At 33.8% G+C, this 22,287-nt stretch overlaps 2 protein-coding genes across 2 annotated transcripts; one reads left to right on the top strand and one right to left on the bottom strand.

The window, feature by feature from the left end:
- Positions 1 to 8,624: 8,624 nt before the first annotated feature.
- Positions 8,625 to 9,665, bottom strand: LOC147397126 (mitochondrial import inner membrane translocase subunit TIM23-3-like). Its single transcript, XM_086452610.1, has one exon. The coding sequence runs from the start codon at positions 9,393 to 9,395 to the stop codon at positions 8,856 to 8,858; it is 540 nt and encodes a 179-aa protein (XP_086308736.1). The 5' UTR covers positions 9,396 to 9,665; the 3' UTR covers positions 8,625 to 8,855.
- A 4,933-nt stretch (positions 9,666 to 14,598) lies between these two features.
- LOC147397125 (cationic peroxidase 1-like) lies at positions 14,599 to 18,082 on the top strand. Its single transcript, XM_086450659.1, has 4 exons — positions 14,599 to 14,846; positions 16,204 to 16,395; positions 17,196 to 17,361; positions 17,658 to 18,082. Exons 1-4 carry the CDS (start codon positions 14,643 to 14,645, stop codon positions 18,044 to 18,046), a joined length of 951 nt encoding a protein of 316 aa, XP_086306785.1. The 5' UTR covers positions 14,599 to 14,642; the 3' UTR covers positions 18,047 to 18,082.
- The last annotated feature ends 4,205 nt before the right edge of the window (positions 18,083 to 22,287 follow it).

Here is a 22,287-nt window from a genome sequence, read left to right as displayed (position 1 = left end):
ATGTCTATTTTTAAGAGGAGATGCTGCCAACATTTTTATAGAATTATAAATTTTTCTATATTTTTTTTAGAATTATAAATATTTTAAAATTAATACAATTATTTTTTTAATTTTTATATAATTTTATTGTATTTATATATATTTAATGTAATTATATATTTATAGGGGTATTCTGATAATTTTTAATGCATTTTGGGTGCACTATCAACCTTAAGGGTATTCTTATCATTTTACCTTAATACAGCAGATTCTTGAAGCTGTATCAAACAGTAATTATCAGATTCTGGTCAACAGCACAACACTTGTACAAAGTTCTATCAAATAAGCTTTTCAATGTTTCAGCTTCTGACAGCAGAAACTGACAGCAGATTCAGGAAGTTGAATCAATCAGCACCTTCATTTTTATTGGCGATTTCTTCTTCTTTTGGGTTATTTGGAGACTCTTCACTGTTACTTTGGATTGGTTCATCAGGTACGTTTGACAGAAAACTTTTCTAAGATCAAACACTCCTTTTCTCCATCCTCAAACAAGTTAGAGGAGAAATTTCAAACGTCGTTTGAGGCTTAGAAAAGTCGGCTTTAAACGACAAATTAAGAAACAACAGAGATGGACTTTTCTAAACCTCATAAAGACAAAGAAACAGCTAAGATGAACTTTCCTAGATATTAGTACAAGGTTGTTACATTAATAGGGGTATTGAAATACACCCCTACTTCAACTAGCCTTACTAAGTAAGGATTTCATCCTTACAAACTTGTGGCATCCAAAAGACCACAACATGATCAATTGCTTAAGACTTAAGGTTGTAGAAGATAAAATTTCATGAATTTTAAAAAAAAATTCATTATTTTTCACCGTTCAATTTTAATTTTAAATTTAGGAGTTATGTGGAAGTTGTGCAGTCATCCATTTTCAAAACCCTAGATCAAATGCATAGGATTTTTTTTTAATCTAAATTTTTTTTATGAAATCTAGAGGGTTATGGTGTTGGATTACCAATGTGATAGTCCATTTGAGCAAAACAACTCTTAGTAAAGCTTAAAATCTTTATTAAGTTGAGTAAGGAAAATGTTTCTCTTTCTAAAATACTCCAATTCTATAAAAATCCCCCCCCCCCCTCCCTTAGATTACTTAAAAGATCATGTGGGCGGTTTTTTTCTTCTTCTCAATAATCCCTAACTTTTGGCCAGCATCTTGGTATTGTACATTTCGTAAATTTTTTATATCTAAAGCATCCCTCAACTCTTATCTCCCATTTTCTCATCTTTTTCGCATATTTAAGGGTTTTTTTAATTATGATTGCAATTATTTTCGACAATTTTTATCATGAATAATGAATGGAGAATGATATGCTCCCAATTTTAATATTTTAGATGTATTTCTTAATTTATTTTGATGATTTATAACCAAAAAATTACGAACGAAACTGGATTTTTAAATTTTTTGAAGATTTCGTCATTGACTTTTAGTTCAAACATCCGTTTTACAGTTAAAATATATGCATTTCAGATATTTCAAGAAAATCTATCTAGTACATGGTTTTAAAACTCGTTTTGACATCTTCTCTCAAACGAGTTTTTCAATACATTTAAATCGTCTCGTTCAACAAGGAGAAAAATGAACTGTGATTTTAAATCTTGTCTATCCATCTTGTTGGTGGATGATATCGAGACGTATCGGACGAGTCATCTCGGTCTCGAACAAGATTTAAAACCATGATCCAATATTGCAATAGTAAAAAATGGAAAAAATCTGAATCACTTTAAATTGTCAAATTCATGACATTTTATTGTCAAGTTCACCACTTTTTCTAGTTGAATTCAATCTTTTTTTTTTGTTAGGCTCAACAATTTTATCATCGAGATCAACATTTTTATTATCAAGTTTGATAATTTTTTAAGAATTGTAGAAAACAATAAAAAGTAGTTAACTTGACTCTGTAAATGTGATTTAGATTTTCTCAAAAACATAAAAAAAAATAAACCCAAATGTGTATGTTATAAGTGCGAAATAGATACTTGAATCAAAAGTTACGTTAAAATCTTCAAAAATTTAGAAATTCAACTTCAATCATCATGAATCATCAAATAAAACAAACAATACATGTAAATGTTCAATATTAAGAATATATCATACTCCATTTGTTACACATGGTTGAAAAAATCCCTAGTGTGTGAAGGAGCTGAGAAAAGAGAGGTTGAAGGACCACTTACATATAAAAAGTTTACTAAGGCAGTGTTTGTTTGTGCTATTTTTCAGTGTTTATTGCTGAAAAAAATTAAATTCAACACTTTTTGTCAAAATAACTCGTTTGTTTACTTTATATTTTCAGCGTTTATTGCTGAAAATAAGTGAAAAAAATTCAGCACTATTTTGATGTTGAAAAAAAGTGCTGAAGCGATAAGCACTTTGCTTTTTTCGACACGGACAAGCATGCCCTTCGTTTTTTGAACATGGACAAGTATGCCCTTATTCTTAAAAGGATATTGCCTCTTATATCCCATGGATAAGTATATAAGCACACCCCAAATTAATAAACCCACACCAATGCTAAATTATTTTGTCTTATATGAGTTAAAAAAATTTGGAATGAGTTGATTTTTGGTGAGGATGATCTCCTCATTAGTATATAAACACCCCACAAATGAATAAACCCACACCATGGCTAAATTATTTTGTCTTATATAGATTAAAAGTTTTGGAATAAGTTGATTTTTTATGAAGATGATCTCTACAATGAAGAGATCATCCTCACCAAAAATCAGCACATCCTGAAATTTCTAACCCTATCAAAACAAGTTCAAGAATCATAAATCGTCCTTTAAAAAAAAAAAAAAAACTATTTTTGAAGAGTTAGAAGTTTCAAAATGGACTGATTTTTTATGAGGATGATATTTAGATTATCCTCACTAAAAATGTGCTCATTCCAAAAACTTTAACCCATATAAAACAAAAAAAAAAATTGACTATGGTGTGGATTACCCTTATTAATTCATAAGGTGCTTTTATAATTACACATCTTTTATTTCTATCAAAAATTATTCATCTAAAATTAAGTTATTTTAATGTTGATTTCAAATTTTGGTGACTTGTATGACATTGTTATTTTTAATTTGAAATTTGTGGACTTTTATAAATAAAAATTATTATTTATAAATTGAAGATTTGAGTATTATTTATTATTTAAAAATGAATTATATTTTAATTTTATAAGAAATAATATATTTTATTGTATTTGATAAGAAATAGGCATTTGAAATATGCAAACAATGTATAATATGATTGTAAGGATAACAAAGACAATTTACCAGCTTCAGTAATGTGTAACATATATAATTCAACATCTAAACAAACAACTTTTTCAGCATTTAAATTCAGCGCTTATAAGTTTCAGCGCTTAATGCTATTCAGCACTTATTTTTTTCAGTTTAACAAACAACACCTAAATGTACTATCAAGATATTAATCAGGGACTATTGAGAAAGAAACCCCCAACAAAAAACGGCCAAACTCTGGGAAAAAACATCAACTTTTACTTGTAACACACCAATCCATACATGTTGTAAGTAAATGTTGCCGTGGCAATAGTATTTTTCAAAATAAAAGGTTAAAACTATTACGAAAATGCACTTGATAATGACCTAAATGTAGATCAACTCACCTACAATAAAACCTTTTTACCAGTTTCACAATGTTCTGCATCAGGGGCAAGCACATATTTATCAAGACCAGTATCAATGGTACTGATGATGATACCCATGTGCATCTTTCTTCTTGCTCCTAAATGTCAACAACCACCATTTATACATCACCACTGCCATTCTCGGCATCTGTTCAGGTGTCATCACTACCATTAACACCTCTACAACCTCTGACCTTTTCGGCTCCGAGAATTCTACCCTCAACCATAAAATCATTCGAGCAAATATCCTTATAGGGTCTCTTCTATTTGGATACTTGGCTGCACTCAATTACGACAGAGAAGGTGATGCAAGTAATGGGATGTGCACGGGATTCCAATGCTATCACAGGACCTTCATCATATGGGACTCTATTTGCTCCCTTGGAACACTTCTAAGCTTTGTTCTGTATCTCCGCACACGCAAGTATCATCTTCAAAGATAATAGTAAATCATCCAGAAATCTTTCAATGTAAATGAGAAATCTACATTCTATTCATTTGGGGTCGATTGTGTATTTATTTGTATAGTTATTGATGTCAAGTATATCACAAATATATTCTGTGATAGAGGTGTTGATATTGTACAATAGCAAAGTAAAACATGTTACTCAAAATGATTCTTTTAAGAATCAGAATCTGATAAGGTGTCCCGTTACTATAGAACGGTGTCTACATGGCACCTTTTTGGTTGGAGACTAAAATATGTCATGCTCTAATCAAGTCGTTCCCTACAAGAAATTAGTATTTTAAACAGATTCCCGCAAGTAAAAAATAAAACAATTTATCAACCTGATTATAAGAAACCTAAACATATAACAGAGCTCAATACTAAAACCACTTGCATAAATCTACCGAAAATCCATAAACTGTTGTGCACCAACAGTCAACTTTTGGGCTTAGGCTTTTCTTTCTTGTTTCTTATTTATTATTACTCGGTACAGCAACATCAACAACTTGACCAACTTCGGAAACTGGTATCCCATGTTCGGCTAAGAACTCAATCAAGTATATCGGGTTGTGCATGAGATGTGAGATTAAGGCAAAAAGTTGGGAATAACAAAATAATTCAAACAGACGTGTCAATAGTATATAGCCTATGCCCTAGCAATCAGATTCAAAATGCCGCTTAAAAAACATCAAAATAGAAAATTATCCCCTTACATTAATAGCTTCATCAACTTGAAATTTCACGAATCATGTGAAGGGAGATGCTACCAACACAAAGATGTGGGATTACGCCTAGGTAATCAACAAACCTGAAACAGGACCATATGCTTAAGATAGAAGTCTCAAAAACTTTCATGCATCATCAAATTCCCATGATTTCGAATCCATGCAACCAGATCAAACCTAATCTCCATGTCAGAGATTAGCTACATTAACCAGGTCTCCCATGAATCTCTTTTTAGGTAGTGAAAAATTGATCACCTAATGCACACCTCACCAAACACATTCAGCGCCTATTAGCTTAAGGCGTCGATCATTCAGCAGACGTGGCAAAATCACTGATGATGGAGTAGGGTTTTAAGAGGAGGAAGAGTTCTTTTTGAGAGTGCACGAAAACCCATCAGGTCTGTATTCATTCGTGACTGTAAATTTAGAAACAGTACGCATGTATGAGCTCACACAACAGCACAGTTCCTCACAAATCCCTGATGGGCAATGGAGATTATCCAACCCGCCAAAAGTTAACCTTGGCTACATGCAAACTGGGGAGCAAGGGAACAGATTATATGACTACTGCACAGAAATACTTCCAAAAACAGTATGCATGTATGAGCTCAACCAACAACATGACTTCACATCAACATCATCGCCCTACCGCAATTCCCTACAATACCCAAAGGCATGGCCGAACCGGACACTGGTTATTTTTTCCCTCTCATGCTCCCAAAGCACAGGAAATCAAAATATGCTGTAAAAAAAGGTAAAATCACTAATGATGGCGTAGGGTAGGGTCGGGGAGGGGTAGGGCAGGGCAGGATAGGGGAGGGGATGAGAGGGTTGGGGGTGAAAGAAACCTAGGCCTTGAGGCCCCAAGGCGAGAATCCATTAGGTATTCAGGACCTGACACACTTCCTCACCAATCTTGATGGGAGAATGGAGACGATTCAACCAAACCGCCAATACCTAATGTTGGCTATATGCCTAACTGGTGAGCAAGTGAACAAAGGGTACAAATACTCTACACAAATACTTGAACGACGGAACGCCAGTACAAGCTCAACCAACAGCATGACTTCACATCAACATCACAGCCTTGCTACAATTCCCTACCTACCATGCCAAGAGGCATGGCAGACATTATCACTAGTTATTTCACTCTTCACATAATCCCTGGACACCAAGTTCCCTTGAGAATGGAGAAATGATAGAAGATATGAGAAGAGAGAATACAATTACATAATATATAAAATGTAAACAGATACACCTGGATATGAAAGTTGTTGACACAACCCATTTAATATAATAATATAATCTTAATTATACATAACTCCTTTAACAATTCAATAATTTCAAATCAGCCCCTCTTTTATAAATAATTATACTTAAACTCAATTTTATTAAAAAAATATTTATTTTAATAATCATTATATTAAAATAAATAATTTTTTTTATAAAATTGGGTTTAAGTATGGTTATACATAACAAAGGAAATAATTTGAAATTATTGAATTGTTAAAGGGCTCATGTATAATTAATATTAACATTATTATTATATTATATCATATTATTATATTAAAGATAGTTGTGTTAACAACTTACATATCCAAATGTATCTGTACACATTTTATACATTATAATATAATATAATAAAATAAAAGTGGACAAAGAATCACGGAGGTTAATCCTAGTTAATCCTCTGTGCTTCCTCCCCTCTTGTAAAATCACTATTAAGTTTTTTTTCCCTAATCTACTCAACCAAACCTTTATCTTCATACTCTTCTCACCTTCTCCATCCAACCTTCTCTCATCTCCTTTTGCAATAAGGACCAAACGACAATTGACTTCGTTTAGGCCTATGTTACTTGTTTCGTGGGTTTGCTCAATTCGAATTCAGGTTAATGGTTCGTGGTTTGCCACTTACAAATGAACCTTATTCGTAAGGGTAGATAGAGACGAGAGTATTTGAAGGTTGAAGTGATGAGTAGGGTGAAAAAGTGATTGAAAATGACAGATTTTGGGAAGAAAATATCAAGTCATTTTCATTTATATGTTGAAAATGAGGGTATTTGGTCATTTTTCATTGGTCTATTAAATAAAGACCAAGCTCAAAGGGGTCTGTCATCAGTTTAATTTTTTTGGGGGACATCTATAATTGACTTGTGGAGGGCGATGTAAAACAATTAAAGTAAAAGGGAATTCATGTGGTTCGTTGCAATTCACGAACTCAGAGCAAATCGTATTGCGAACCGGTTCATTGTTCGATACTTTGCTATCGAATTGGGTAGTGGTCTAGGCAATCTACCCAAGTCACTGCTCCTACACTTGGCATTCCCACAGCCACGTCCCACTTGGCGTCCAACGGTAGCAAATAACTTATCCAAACCAGCTCATGCACCCGCCAGAGCAAAATGATTACATTTTGATGACTCCATTATGGAGGTGATAGCAAAAAGGTGAAGGAACACCAAACATACTTGGATTAATGGTTCCACCAGATAACATAGAATGCAATAGCTCCCAGATTTTGACACTAGTTAAAGAATTGGCCAACCCACTCAAAATCATTGTGCAAAAAATTGTCTATAGCAACAAATGATCCCTTTTTTTCAATAGCAACAAATGCTTGTCGAATCCCCAAAAACAGCAGCTTGCAATCTACCTAACCAGGCAACGTCCTTAACACCAACAAAGGTGGAAGAATCAAGATTTAAGTCCACCTTGATGGTCCGAGATACTAGGGCACAAGCAAAAGGTGATGCTCAACTTCTATGAGCATGGAAGAAATATCACTTACTCCTATATGGAAGCATGCAAGAAATATTACTTACTCCTATATGAGCATTGCTTGCCTGACTCGCTAGAATCACAAGAACTCATAAAGGCATGCAACCAAATCATTACCTCATACAATGGGAAAGAAATGGTCGATGACACATTTCTCCCTTACTCCAAAACTTGATCATTCTTGATATCGTCTGCTCCCTGACATAATAGCTCAGAGTCTATATAATTCCCTTGGGGCACATGGGTACAAAGATAAACACAAAGCAAATATCAGAGAACGGATGCCTGAACTTCATTCTCCTTCAGAAATCCCATTTTGGGTTTTCTCCAAGAACACCAGCTCAGCCAAACATTATTCCATGTTCTCCTCACCCAATCCCACCATACCTTCTCCACCCTTGTGCTCATGGAACAAATGGAAATTTGACATGGTTTAGGCAGTTTATCAAGATCGCCTTTTCTATTCAACATCCCCACAACCCACTTAACATCGGAAGCCAACAACAAAATACCCACACCAGCACACTCACCAACCTAGGCAAATTGATAATACTATATGAATCAACATCACATCACACATCAAATCAGTCATCCATCTAGTTTTTTCACTTGTTCTTCCTCTTGCACCTAAATCCCCATCCTTTCGACGGGTCCTAAGATCATGGAAAAAAAAATGCAAACATAAAATTGTTCTACCCTGCAACATGAAAGCTCGCAACCGCAATCAGTAGTTCAGAAACAGAATGACCCTTGCTCTCCAGGGCTACTGTGACCCAAAAGGAAACAAAACTATACAACATTGTCCACATACTTAAATCATGAAAAACCAGACAAATTCTATAACAAAACAATAGTTCAAAACAGATGTGAACATACTATAATGCATTCTCATCATAGAAGAGCGTCAAAATGCCATCTCCAATCAAGTAAGGTGTAACTAACATAACCATATTCACCCATTCGCATCTAACAATATAATAAGACCAGATGGAACTAAACAATTGAAAGAGAAAATCCATCCACTATTACAAAATCCCATTCAATTTGGTGCAGCCCTAAAGGGAAGTCGACGGATTGACCTACAAATTGTAATTATAATAAAACCATAATAATCCCATCAAATGTAACAATAAAAGAAACTAAACTCATTGAACCCAAAACCACAATATGATTGATTTGGAAAACACGAAAAAAAAGAAGATAAAAGTTCACTAATTTTCTCTATATAGGAACGTATCTTTTGATCACCTGCTTGCCCGCGACAGCGGCACCAGCAGCCAACCCTCCAATCGCACCTGCAACAACCGCAGACCGCGGGCCAGCCGCCGCCTTGTAGAGCGCTCCAGTGCCCAATCCAGCTAAAACGCTGTTCAGCAAATCATCGGTATCCCTCATGTATACCATCCCACTCTCCAATCCCGCAAAAATCAAACCCATAACACCCAAAGAATTCCCGAACCTTCTTCCAGTCTGTCCACCACAATTCAAAACCCTATTAGTCCGAAGCTTCAGGGTATCGCCGGGTTCCGCTGCTTTGAGACCTTCGATGGAGCCCTTAACGCCCCCAACAATGGCACCTGTGAGGTACCCAGATCCTGTATAATATTGTAGATTCTCACCCCATGAACGACGTTGAACGGCAGCCTCTTCGTTGAAGAGAAATTCAGGAGAGGTTGGGAGGTTGTAGAGGTTTTGGATCGGAATATTGAGATCTTGGTATGGGTGGTATTGACGATACTTTCGATCGGAAGAATCCGCCATTGAAATTAGGGATTTTTAAGGGGTTTGGGATCGAAAGCTAGGGTTTCTTGATTTCAGAAGAGAATCAAATTCAAAAATTACTTGGATTACTTACAGAAAGATCAAGAAGAAGAGAACTTTCATGGAGATCAGATAGGTAGAAAGGATCGATCTTTCAAGTTTCTAGGGTTCTTGTTGTAAGAAAAGACGGTCTTCCGCGAACCCTAAAATTGTGGGGGTTTCTGATATAAAAAACCCTAACCCTCTCTAGGGTTTAACGTACGCACCGTCCAAAAATAAAGGAAAGTCAAGAGAATCGGAGCAAATTTTTTATGTGGCTTTATTATCTACGTGGAGCTACGACGCGATTAAAATGTGCCACGTGGTAGATTCTTTTGAGTCGGTGACTCGGTGCACGCATGGATGATTTCTAACCATCGATTTATTTGTTTTTTTTTTAATTATTAAAAATTATAAAATGGAAAATTTTCCAAAATGACATGTGGTGGTACTACTGCTGTTAACGGATCGGATCAGACCCAAATCCAATCTGAACCTATAATTTATGGTTTGAACCAAGATTTTAGGATCCAATTTGAAAAGATATCGAATCAATTATATATCCAAATCAAATAACAAAGGATGATTCATATAAATTATGTATTTTGCATAAATATACGATTTATATCTATATTTTATTTTTCTTAGTTCATCTAATCGGATATAGTGTGATTGTTATTGGATCAGATTGTTGAGATGATCCAATAAAGGCCCGATCCGGTAAATTGAGCTCAAACATTTCAGGTCCCAAGCTCAATCAAATTGCTGGCAAAATGGGGCCGGTCTCTAAATATAAGTTGTGACTAAGCTTCTAATTATTAAAGTTAAGGAAATTTAGACATAACCCTTTAGGTTTTGGAGAATTTATTTGAGATACTCTACGTATTTTCAACTTGATAACATACCCCTTGACTATGGTCTTTTATGGGAAACTAACAAATATAACCAAAATGCCCTCATCATCAACCATTTGCAAAACTGTTTTTTTTTTCCTCCAAAATCTATTTCCTCGAAATCATCGGAGTTGTTGGCTTGCCACTAAAATTCACAGTTGAAGACGGGGTTTTGGGTATAAATAAATTTATTGATTTATTTATTTTGCATAAGGTTGAAGATAAGGGTATTTTTATCATTTTTATTAGTCATCTAAAGATGTCCATGGTCAAGGAGGTATGTCATCTGTTTTCAAAACGCGGGTGTATCTCGAATATTCACCAAAATATGGAAGATAAATCCACAAAAGCGCCAAGTTCATTGACATTTGACACCTCTGCATGTAGGTGCCATATCCAACATGCATGGATCCTACCATGTGATTTTTGTTGAATATCTACAAAGGAAACTTCCAACTTATACCACATTATACAATTTCATCTAATATTTCTATGAAAAATACTTGAGTCCCCCATGTTCATACCAAATTATGAATCTATTACACTCTTGAGTCCCCCATGTTCATATTTTGGCTATTGGGGTTTGATTGTTTTTTTATTCTTGGTAAGATTTTTTTAAGTGAGTTTTAAAGATTATTTCGTGAAGAAGAAATTTACATTGTTCTGGCCAGTAATTATCGATAATCTTTTTGAATCACGTAAATCCTTGTCTTGTGTGATTGTTTTATTTTCTCAACCGCCAATGAGATTGTGCGTAATTATATTTCGACCATACTAACTCCACATCTCTACAATCAAGAGATAGTTTTGTTCCTACCAACTCTTTTTCTTCATACAAATGAGTGTATATGAGCTTTATCTCCTCGTTTTCTTTTTTAAATTATTAAGAAACACCAAGTTTAACGTGAAATTAAAAAGTCGAATCAAGTCTTTAACAGATTTAATATTTTGATCAAAATCTGATCCTACAATAATTGGAACAGGTACCGGGTATTGAGAAATATGAAAAAATAAGGGTAAGAATTTGGAAGAAACTAGAAGAATTGAAGTCAAAGAAGGGTTTTAGGAATAAATCAAGATCACAAAATAGGGAAGACAGTCGGCAAAAAAAATATCGTCAATTTTCCTATTAATCGGAAAATCAGCGTTACTGATTAATCGGGTTTCTATCTTGTACGAAAATTCTTCCAAATTTTGTGACAATGGGTGTGAGTGGTGGTTGGTTTAAGTCCCAAAATCCAAATTAGATTTGTTTTGGTTCAATACATAATCAAATTAAGCTTCTTGGATTTGACTAACATTAAACAAAGTTGGCAAATATAAAGATAACAAGATAATATGTGTGTGTGTGTGTGTGTGTGTGTGTGTGTGTGTGTGTGTGTGTGAGAGAGAGAGAGAGAGAGAACTGCTTGCACACCAAAACTATGAAAACTGCTTTTGTTGTATTTCTTTGACTAATCAAGAAATGTCAAAACCTACAAAGAGGGCAACAAGGATAAGGATTTGACATAAATATAATACCCAAATTTTGACTAATAAACAGGTTAATTTTATTTAAATAACCAATATATATGCTATTGGATCTTAGAATTTGATTGCTGCTTTAGAGATAAAATAATAAACAATAAAAAGTTGCCTAACTAGCATAGGAACACTTACCAGCAATAACATGAGTTCATTGAGATAAATTCCAAAGATTATAATAAAATTTATTAAATCCTAATAATTCAATTTATTCTAACCAATTAGCATTCATCCCCTTTACATAATCTTGTAAATGTCATAATTATTATGTGTTTCTTCTTTCCAAAAATAATAATATCGTCCCAAAATCAACGTGAAAATCTAGCAGTTTGAATATTGGGACAACATTGTTGCTTATCCTCATAAGGAGATTATCCAAAAAATTAAAAAATTAAAAATTAAATACTTGATCAATTTAATAAGGGGGCTCTTAACATTCAAGACTTCATGAGGACGATTGCAAATATGAAATTAAAATACCATAAAAAAGATGTTGCATGGCATGATGTGAAAGTCAAGTTCAACATATTAAAAACAGGAAAGATATAGCACATTAAAAAAAAAAAAAATTGAACGCTTTACAGTGCATAGTAATTGAAAACAAGAAACAAAAGCTTCAAACTCGAAACGAAATTTTTATGTTTTAGGGCAAGATGACAATTGTTATGCTTTTGTATGTCTCTAGTTTAATGGTCTTGTTTTTCCGTTACGAGAGTTATGCTACTTTAAATCTTACTTGAGAGTCAAAGTGTTTTTTATAAGTATTTTATAATGCTTTCGAAAATATTAGGGTAGTGTAACATCCACAACCAATCATGCAAAACATCAAGTTGTTGACTGAACTTGGCATATCGCTTCATACATGGGTTCAATCCTCGACATACTGTCTAAGATATCTTCACATTGTCACCATTAATAAATTTATGATTTTGAGTCGCATATTTTCCTCATTATTTTTATAACAAATTTTAGCAACTTATGGTTCAGCTCTCAATCTAGTTGTTTATGTTGTGAGGGATTCCAATTTTAGTGAGAATTAAAGTTAAAATGGAGAACTTTGATTAAGAATAGGAGTCTCAATGGAGCCCACTAACACTGTCTAAAAAAAAAACAAATGGTTAGGTCCTTCATCCCGAGCCCACAAAGGTATGGTCGGGCTCAACTTGAAATTTGGGCCTAGTTGAGAAGAGTCCCTCTTTTTGACGAATTTGCCAAGCTTTTTTAGAGGCTACATTTAAAAAATAAATAATAAATAAATTTACTTTACTTGGGCGATTTAATTGACTTAATGATCAGATTCTTCAAACACAATTCCGTTCACACACTGTGGAAAGATATTAGTGCGTCAGGTCAAAGTATAATTTTAAAAGATTTGAGTGCGTTGATATCACGTGTACTAGTGGGGGTACGTAGAGCAGGCCAAATCGTAGTTTTAAAACTCGAGTTAAAAATTATGAGTCAGTTCAGAAGAGTTAAGTTAATTTATACAATAAAACACAACGGTAGATCCTACTTTTCTAGTCCCCCCCCAAACTACAAAGAAGTGTGATCTACACTACCTCTGTTTCACTCCTTCAACTTTATTGTATTACCTCTCCTCTCTAAATACTATTTTTATTTTATTATCTTTTCTCTTTTATCTTTTTTTTTTAATATATCACTCTAACTTTATCATCTTTCTTCTTTTACCTACTTTAACTTTACAGAGAATATCTGAACATACGACATGAGAAAATTTTAATATATATAATAAAACATAACTATAGGTTCCACTCTACTACAATTTTGTGGAGGAGATAAATATTTTCTCTACTTACAATTTTTTTCTTTTTTTTTTCTTTTTTTTTTTTTTCTTTTTTTTACGGGGTGGGGGAGATAAACATCTCCTCCAAGTGTTGAATTTGTGGGAAAAATTAAAAAAATTAAAAAAAAAAAAAAGCAATCTCGGAGGAGGCCAAGTGGAGTCACTAAAGTATTAATAAATTCCACAAATCCAAATTGAGCCTCCCACGACAATCCAAGTTTTAACTAATAAGACCATTGTTGGAATATGTTCAAGTAAACTAGGCTAGGCATTGGTATCTAATCCAAAACCCATTTAAAATAACTCCTCTCAATAATCAAATAACTTGGTCATGTTTTTTCATCCAAATACATGGTTAAGATCCACATCTTAATTCAATACACTTTTAAATGAAACACTATACAAGAAGACAAAAATCAAGCCGATTGATTATTATAGATGTCGGGTTCAAACATATAACCTCAATGACTCACATAAACGTATGGTTGGATTTCCAAGCATGTTGAGTTAGATGTTTGGGATTTAGGTTTTGTTCATTAAATATATAACCTAGTGATCACAGAGAGCACAGAGCCTCCAACCCAACTAAGCTCTAAAGGAAAATATGGTATTTTGTGTTTTAGGAGAAATTGTTTCGGTTCGAAAAACTTACAGTTATATTAGAATCAAACAACCCTAAATTAATAGTCATTCTTATTTTTGGTGCAGTCCTCCCCCCCACCCCCACCCCACGCCACCCAAATAAAATAAAATATGATGTCATGTGGCATTTTGTAGAGGGTTGGTGTGAATACACTTCCTCTCTTTAATAATTATATACTTTTGACCTTTTTGTCAGGTTGGACCATATAATCGAAATTTTGAAAAATGGAGGAAAAATATTCTTTGTTAGAGATCTATAAATAGGAGTCCACCACTGTAGTCTGGAAGGATTAACAAACACACTAATTAGCACTCTCTATCAACTTATTCTATCTTAAGCTCTCTATGGCTTCTCCTTCCTCATTGTCAATCTCCCTTGTCTTTTTTCTCTTTGGGATGGCATCTGCTCAACTATCCTCCAATTTTTACTCCACTTCTTGCCCTCAAGCCCTCTCTACAATCCAATCTGCAGTAAAAACCGCGGTTTTGAATGAACATCGAATGGGGGCCTCTTTGCTACGTCTCCATTTCCATGACTGTTTTGTTAATGCAAGTCCCTCCCACTCTTAAACCTATACTCCTATTTCATTCATGTCTGCATGTTTGAATTTTTGCTAAGCATAGTAAGCAAAGTTATTCCATAGGGTCCAATTTGATTAACTCTAATGGGTTTGCGAAAGTTTCGGAAAAGTATGCCAAAAAAATCAGCTATACATTTTATTTATTTTTTGGATGACCTCCATTGTGACGATTTTTTTTTTTTTTTTTTCGTTTTTGAATTTTTGACAAAATTTACCAAATTTTGTGACAAGAGTCTAAGCATGGTAACCAAGTTTAAATCCGGCGATTATTCGGCAAGGACAAATTTGATTAATTTGGCTAAATTCGATAAAGTTTTGAAAATTCAGGCTTATCTGATTAGTGGCCATTTTTTCGGCTGTCTCCTTTTCGATTTTTTTTTTTGTTGACAAATTCGCTATTAAACGAGGGGTCTAAGGGGTCTAATATCTTTGGTGCTGTTTGGTACCAAGCATGCAAGTGCCGAACTTATCATGCTAGGCTTTAAAAATATTTAGCATGTCAGCGATATCCTTGTTTGGTAATGAAATAATTTTTATCAAAAATGTAGAAGTACATTTAAGTACAAAAGATATTTTTTGGTAAAATATTATATCACCAAATAGGTGATATCTCTAATCCATTGCTTGGGGTGGGGTGCAACTTGGTCTGGTGCAAACCGAGAATCGAATCAAACCGATTTAGTTTGGTTTGGAACAATTTGCAGTTCAGTTCCAAGTTATGAAAATGGAGAACCGATCAATTTGGTTCGGTTCTTGGATCAAGCTTGTATAGAACCGAACCAAATTGAGAACCGAACTCCTATGCAATAAATTAATATATATGTATATAATAATTATTATAAATTATTTTAAGAGTTAGTACATAAATTAGTGATCTATTATGTATAAATTAATGATTTTTTATGGATAGATTTGTGATTTATTATATGAAATTTTATGTTTATTTTTTCATTAAAAACTATTACTTGTAATTTATAAAATATTTGCAATCCGTGGAATCGAACCGAACCAAACCAAACTGACTTTAATTTGGTTTGGGTTGGTTTGGTTCCAATGGAATTTGGTTTGGTTCTGATTCTTATTTAGTGAAACCGACCTATGTCGGATCGATTCCAATTTGACCTCAAACCAAACCAAATTGAACCAATTGCACCCCTGGCTAGGGGAGTTCGGGAGCAGTCCTGGGTATTAAATGACTTGGGTTTAGGCTAGGTTTCTCGGTTCAATTAAGGCTAACCCATTTAAAACTTGGACTTAGAAACAAATAATACTGTTGATGTATGTCTATACTCTAGTAACATTGAGTGTGTATGTGTGTGAAATAGGGTTGTGATGCATCTGTTCTATTGGACGACACGGCGAGCTTCACAGGAGAAAAGATGGCAAGTTCCAACACGAATTCGTTAAGAGGGTTCGAGGTGATCGACACCATCAAATCTCAATTGGAGAAGGTGTGCCCCGGAGTTGTATCTTGTGCAGACATCATTGCTGTTGCAGCTAGAGATTCCGTTGTCACAGTAAGCAATCCCGAACTTGAATCAAAATTATCTTTCTTCGTTTAACCAGTTTTCAAAATAATTCTTAAACATCACTTCATGTATGGATTGTTCCCAAATGCTTCGACGTGGAAGTCTATTATTTTAGGGCTGTGGCATTACCACACAAGTATATTATGATTATACTATAAATCTATAATATAATGGTTACATATCATCTTATTATAAAATTACATCATAAGTGAAATTATTAGTTTTAAAACCAACAGCACCTTATTTAGTTAAGATTGGGTAATTTTGAAGAACCTCCCTCCTCATGTGATTTCAAACCGATGATATACCCCTTGACTTTGGTCTTCGATAAGAGACTATTGAAAATGATTGAAGTGCCCCCCACTCTAACCTTTGTAAAAAATCTTTGATATTTTTCCAAAAACCCACCCTCTTCGACTTTTAAGAAACAATTTTGTACCCACGTCTTCAACCTAAAGATTACATCTCATTCAACCATCGAAACCTCAAGAAAAATATAGGGCTAGGTGAGGAAGAAGACTACATGTTTTGGGGAAGAAAAATCAGGGATTTTTCAAAGAGGTTCAGTAAGTTAAATAATTATCTTCAAGGATATGTAGTTGGAAAACACAGGGAGGTATATGTAGTTTTCACCAAAACCTGGAGGGGTACCTCAAAATTATCCTTATTTGTTCTATGGCCTATTTATAAAAAAAATTTCCCTCACCATAAAATTTAAAAGAAGGGAGCTTTTCTTTTCAAGAGTGGTGCATAGTTATAGAATATTGAAGTGGTAATATAATTTTCAGTTGGGTGGCTTTACGTGGAGTGTACAATTAGGAAGAAGAGATTCTATGACAGCGAGCTTAAGCGACGCTAATAGCAACATGCCAAACCCATTTCACGATCTTAGCAATCTTATATCTTCCTTCTCTAACAAGGGTTTCAGTTCAAAGGAAATGGTGACTCTCTCAGGTAAGTTGAAATATGGTTACTAAAAGGGTTCTTTGAACTTCATTTTCACCAAACGTTATATTTAAGATTTTTTATTTCAAATTACGGCGGGATTTTCTCCTATAAATACTCTGACGATCAAGTTAGATTTCAATCTAAGAGAGTGACACCTCCTTTTGCTAATACTTTGACTTAAAGTCAAAGTATTTGCAGGAAAACGTCCCACCATAATTCGAAGAGAAGAGGTCTTATAGTTCCTACTGGTTGAACTGAATTAAATTTCAATTGCACTGACCATCAACATTTTGTTTCATTAGGAGCTCATACCATGGGCCAAGCCAAATGCTCATCCTTTCGAGATCGAATAAACAACGAAAGCAACATAGATTCTTCATTTGCAACATTATTGAAGTCGAATTGCTCAACAGATGGTGGTGATGACAACAATCTCTCTCCTCTTGACACTACTAGTCCCGTGTTTTTCGATAATGCTTATTTCAAGAATTTGGTGAACAAGAAGGGTCTTCTACATTCGGATCAACAGCTTTACAATGGTGGATCTACGGATTCTCAAGTTATCACCTATAGTACTAACAATGTAGCTTTCTTGTCTGATTTTGCATCTGCCATGGCTAAGCTGGGGAATCTTGGCCCACTCACTGGCACTAAAGGAGAAATCAGAACCAATTGTAGGAAAACCAACTGATTCTGAAGATCAACTTGTCTCTTAATCTCTATAGTAATTTATGTTTACTAGATGTATTTTGTGAAAAAAATTAATAAAGTTCTCTTTATTGAAATATATTGTCCACGTAGAATTCCTTTTTTTTATTTTATGAAATAGTTTGGGAGATTAATGAAGGATCAAGATTCATGTTAGAAAGATGGCCAAGTCATTGATGATGGTGGAGGAAATACAATAAAGCACAAAATCCAGTCATGTTCAAACTTCAAAAATCATATCTTATTAATGGCTAATGATAAATCGACTCACTAAAAAATATATGGTCTGTACGAGGATGAAGTGGCAAGGGCACAGAACCGTAGATCTTCTTCCTCGTGTATCCCAAAGAAAAGATCTATGGCTTTATGCCCTTGCCACATCATCCTCATACAAACAGTGTATCTTTAGCACGTTAATTTATCACTCCTTTTAAATTGTCACCTTATGGTCTATATGATTGCAGAGAATTTGTCTCCAAGGGAATATCAGTTTTCTTGGAAAAATACGCATGGAAAAATTATTTCCACATTTTTTGTTTTCACTTAAAATGTCAAAAAGGGTGAGAGTTTTTTAGTTTTGAGGGTGGTGAGGTTGGAAAAACACTAGTAAAGGGTGAGTTAGGAAAACATATACATGTTACAAACTATTTACAAAGCCAATAAAGAGAGTAATTCAAGGAGAACTTTATTCCTTTTCAGAAAAGAATTCCTTAACTTTATTGGCTTTCTTATTGGAGTCCATTTTTTAAGAGTACTATTTCAATTTTGTAAATTGCCTTTCCTCTTTTCTTCTTTTTGCCTCTCTAACTTTATTTTATCGTCTTTTCTCTTTTACCCCCTCTTAGTCATAAAGAATTTGGCCCATCTAGTCTCTATCTCTTAAAAAAATAAAAAATCAAAGCATAATTATCTCGACTGAGTTTTCGAGATATTGAAATGGATCGTGATAGTTCATAGTGGAACGTAGCTCCAGTTTTTACAAACTAACATTTGGATTGTAACGCAACTCTAATTTTTACGAACTATTGTTCAGAGTGTAACGCAACTTTAGTTAGTACGAATTAACATTTTTAGTGTAACTCAACTCTAGTTTGTACAAACTTACGTTCAGAGCGTAATGCAACTCTAGTTCGTAAGAACTAGCATTTGGAATGTAACCAACTCCAACTTGTACAAACTAATGTTTGAAATGTAATGCAACTCTAATTTATACAAACTAACAAGTAATTGTACGTAATTTATAATAATTAATGTTTCTCAAATGAGCACAACTAACTAACCCAAATTGACTCGGAGTCTTCCTAGTATTCAAAACCATGTCGGTGGACGACATTAAGTCTTTAACATATTAATAAATAATGACTATAGGGGATGTGTTAAGTGATCTAATTAGCTGTCCTTGTATTAATTAAATTCTGTAAATGAACTTGCACGGAAGGTTCTCCCTTTTATTTCCTTGTATGAGTGAGGAAATAAATATTAAAGATAAAGGTGGTAGAGGAACCAATATCCATCTTTCCTCTTTGCATTAATTCAGATTTCCCACAAACCAATATCTCCCAACATTCAACTACCCAATTATATTGGCCCCACAAAAATTTATTTTTAAAAAAATGTAAAAAAATCGTCTCCATGCTTATCTCAAGTACCTAGCCCTAGTTAATATACAACTGGGAGAATGCTTTGTAAGGTGCTTCTGTGTGAAAAATGAAAATGTGGATCATATGCAACCATTTATTTATTTTTCGTTTTGTTAAGTCTTACAGTCAGGAGCAGATTTAGAGTGGGGCCGGTGAGGGCACTTGCCCCCACAAGAGTTTTCAAATCCTATGGATTAATGTGTTATTGCGACAGATAAAGAAATCTATCATTATTGTCCCCACAACTATTTTTTTCACTCTAGATTGTCCCAACATGAGCAAAATTCTGGCTCCACTCCTGCTTACAGTTTTGTTGTTTGTTGTGATCGATCACCGTCAATTGATGAGATGGTCCAATTATATGAAATTACAATAATACTCGTTACAGATCTTTAAAATATATTAAAAAAAAAAAAAAAAAAAAAGAAAGAATTTAATGGATTCAAAATAAGAGAGCAATAAGATTTCTTTACCTTGTGTTCAAAAATCGAAAATGTAAGAATATTTTGTTTTGTTAAGGTTTTTTAAGGATATTTATTGTGTACATCGGTGTGGGGTATAGAGCTAAGATGGAGAGGCATATTTTAAAAAGGTAATTAAAGTAACCCATAATCGAAAAAAAAGACTTTACTAAAATTCATCCACCGTCAAAGTAATACCTTGAGATTCGTAACAAATCTCGAGATTTTGTTTTGAAGGTGGATGAGCCTTAGTAAGGCCTTTTTTCCTTGCTAAGATAGTAAGAAAAGTGTTTTTATAATGGAAACCATATGATCAACTAATTAAACAGTCTTAATCAAATCCTAACATGTGTACTTTAACAATTATCTTACACTGATATTTGCGACTTATATTCCAAGCAATTGCATCTCTTTCATAGATGTGTTGTTTTGTTTTTGAGAACTTCACACCAATCTTTTTCTTCTATGAATCAGTTCCATAAATATTGATTTTTTTTGTTTTTATTAAATTAAATTTTTAGGTTTTAGTTATTAATTTTTATTTTATTATCAAATAGGAAAAATGACAATATTCATTGCTAAATAATCTAGAGAAGAAAAAGAAGAAGATAGTGATTATCAACATCTTATATCCTTACTATATAACATTGAACAACAAGTCATCTAATTCATCCAACTCTCAACCTTGTTTATATGTTTAAAATCAACAACATGTTCCATCCAAGCCAAGATCAATAACTAGCTAGATGTACTCCCCACAAATCATATATAAAACATAAAAAGAAATTCAATTAAAATTCTCTAGACAGTAGTACCTTGGCCAGATCCATGACTTACAATCGATAACAAAGCTTTCTTCATGATCACCCATGAATTCCAACCTCGCCTTCGAAGCCCATCATCACCAAAGCATGAAATTGAAGGAGATGATCCAAAGGATGGATCTTCATCTTCTCCCATGTAATCAAATGATGATCCAAAGTTTGAAGGATTCATCGAAGAAGATGATGAACATAAAGAAGATGAAGGAGAAAGCGACGACGAAGAAGTCGTTGATGATCTCAAATGGGTTTTTCTCGGGTTGATCAGCCTTGGGAGTATATTAAGAAAAAGATTGGACTTCGAAGTTTTTTTTATGGGTTTCTTGTTAGAATTGAAGAAGTATGAAGGAGGGGGTGTGAGAGGAGGAAGAGAGGTTTGAGAAAATGTGTGCTTAGGTGTACCTGGTTGGGACTCCCACGTGAATGGAACTCCAACAGATGCAACTCGATTGTAGACTCTTGATGAAGAGTTATCCATGGAGTTTTCCTTGGCTAGAAGCTTAGAATAGAACTTGTCATCTTTCTTGATTTGGAGAAACTTTTGTGGAAGATCAGGCTTAGTGGAGAGCATCTTGGTTTGATTTCTGAGTAGGAAGATCTCAAGATGAATATAATGAAGGAGAAGGGGATGTATACCTTCAGTGTATATTGGATTAATTTACTAATTGAAATCATATACCATATATGGAGTACATATTCACATTAATTGTTGACTTCAATTATTTTTTGTGAGTCATGCTGGAGTGACCGTAGCCGAGGACACATGGGGGGCATTTTGATGTGGTGGAGCATGCATATACGTAGATGCAATTTACATGTATTTTGAGAAAATTGCATCTACAGACATGCGTGCACCACCCCGTCAAGATATCTCCTACTGAGGTCACTCCAGTATTAATCTAATTTTTTCTGTCAATGTCCTGCGATGTCAGCTTTTAATTTAATTTGTCAACCACAAATTTTATTTTATTTTAAACTTACTAATTGATAGTTGGTGATTAATTATTTTGATTTTTGACCACTTCTCTTCATTTATATTATTTTAATAATTTAAAAAATCATGTGAATGCTAGAATCGTTAATGTTTAATTTAAATCTTGATTTCATGTTTCCATATCTTAGAGAAGAAAGATTTTATTTATTTATTTATTTATTCAAATTTACAAATCAAAATGAAGGAGAAGAAGAAGAAAAAGACGACTTTGGTCATGGTATTCTTGCTCTCAATCGATTTTTAAAACTATGATTAATTAAAATTAATCCATAATTTAAAACCCAAAACAACCAAATCAGCTCAACCAA

Source organism: Akebia trifoliata, chromosome 8, assembly GCF_017979445.1.
Source record: "Akebia trifoliata isolate Shusen 1 chromosome 8, ASM1797944v1, whole genome shotgun sequence".
NCBI classification, from domain to species: domain Eukaryota; kingdom Viridiplantae; phylum Streptophyta; class Magnoliopsida; order Ranunculales; family Lardizabalaceae; genus Akebia; species Akebia trifoliata.
Note: the sequence above shows the minus strand (reverse complement) of the source record. Positions and strands in the feature narration are given on the sequence as shown.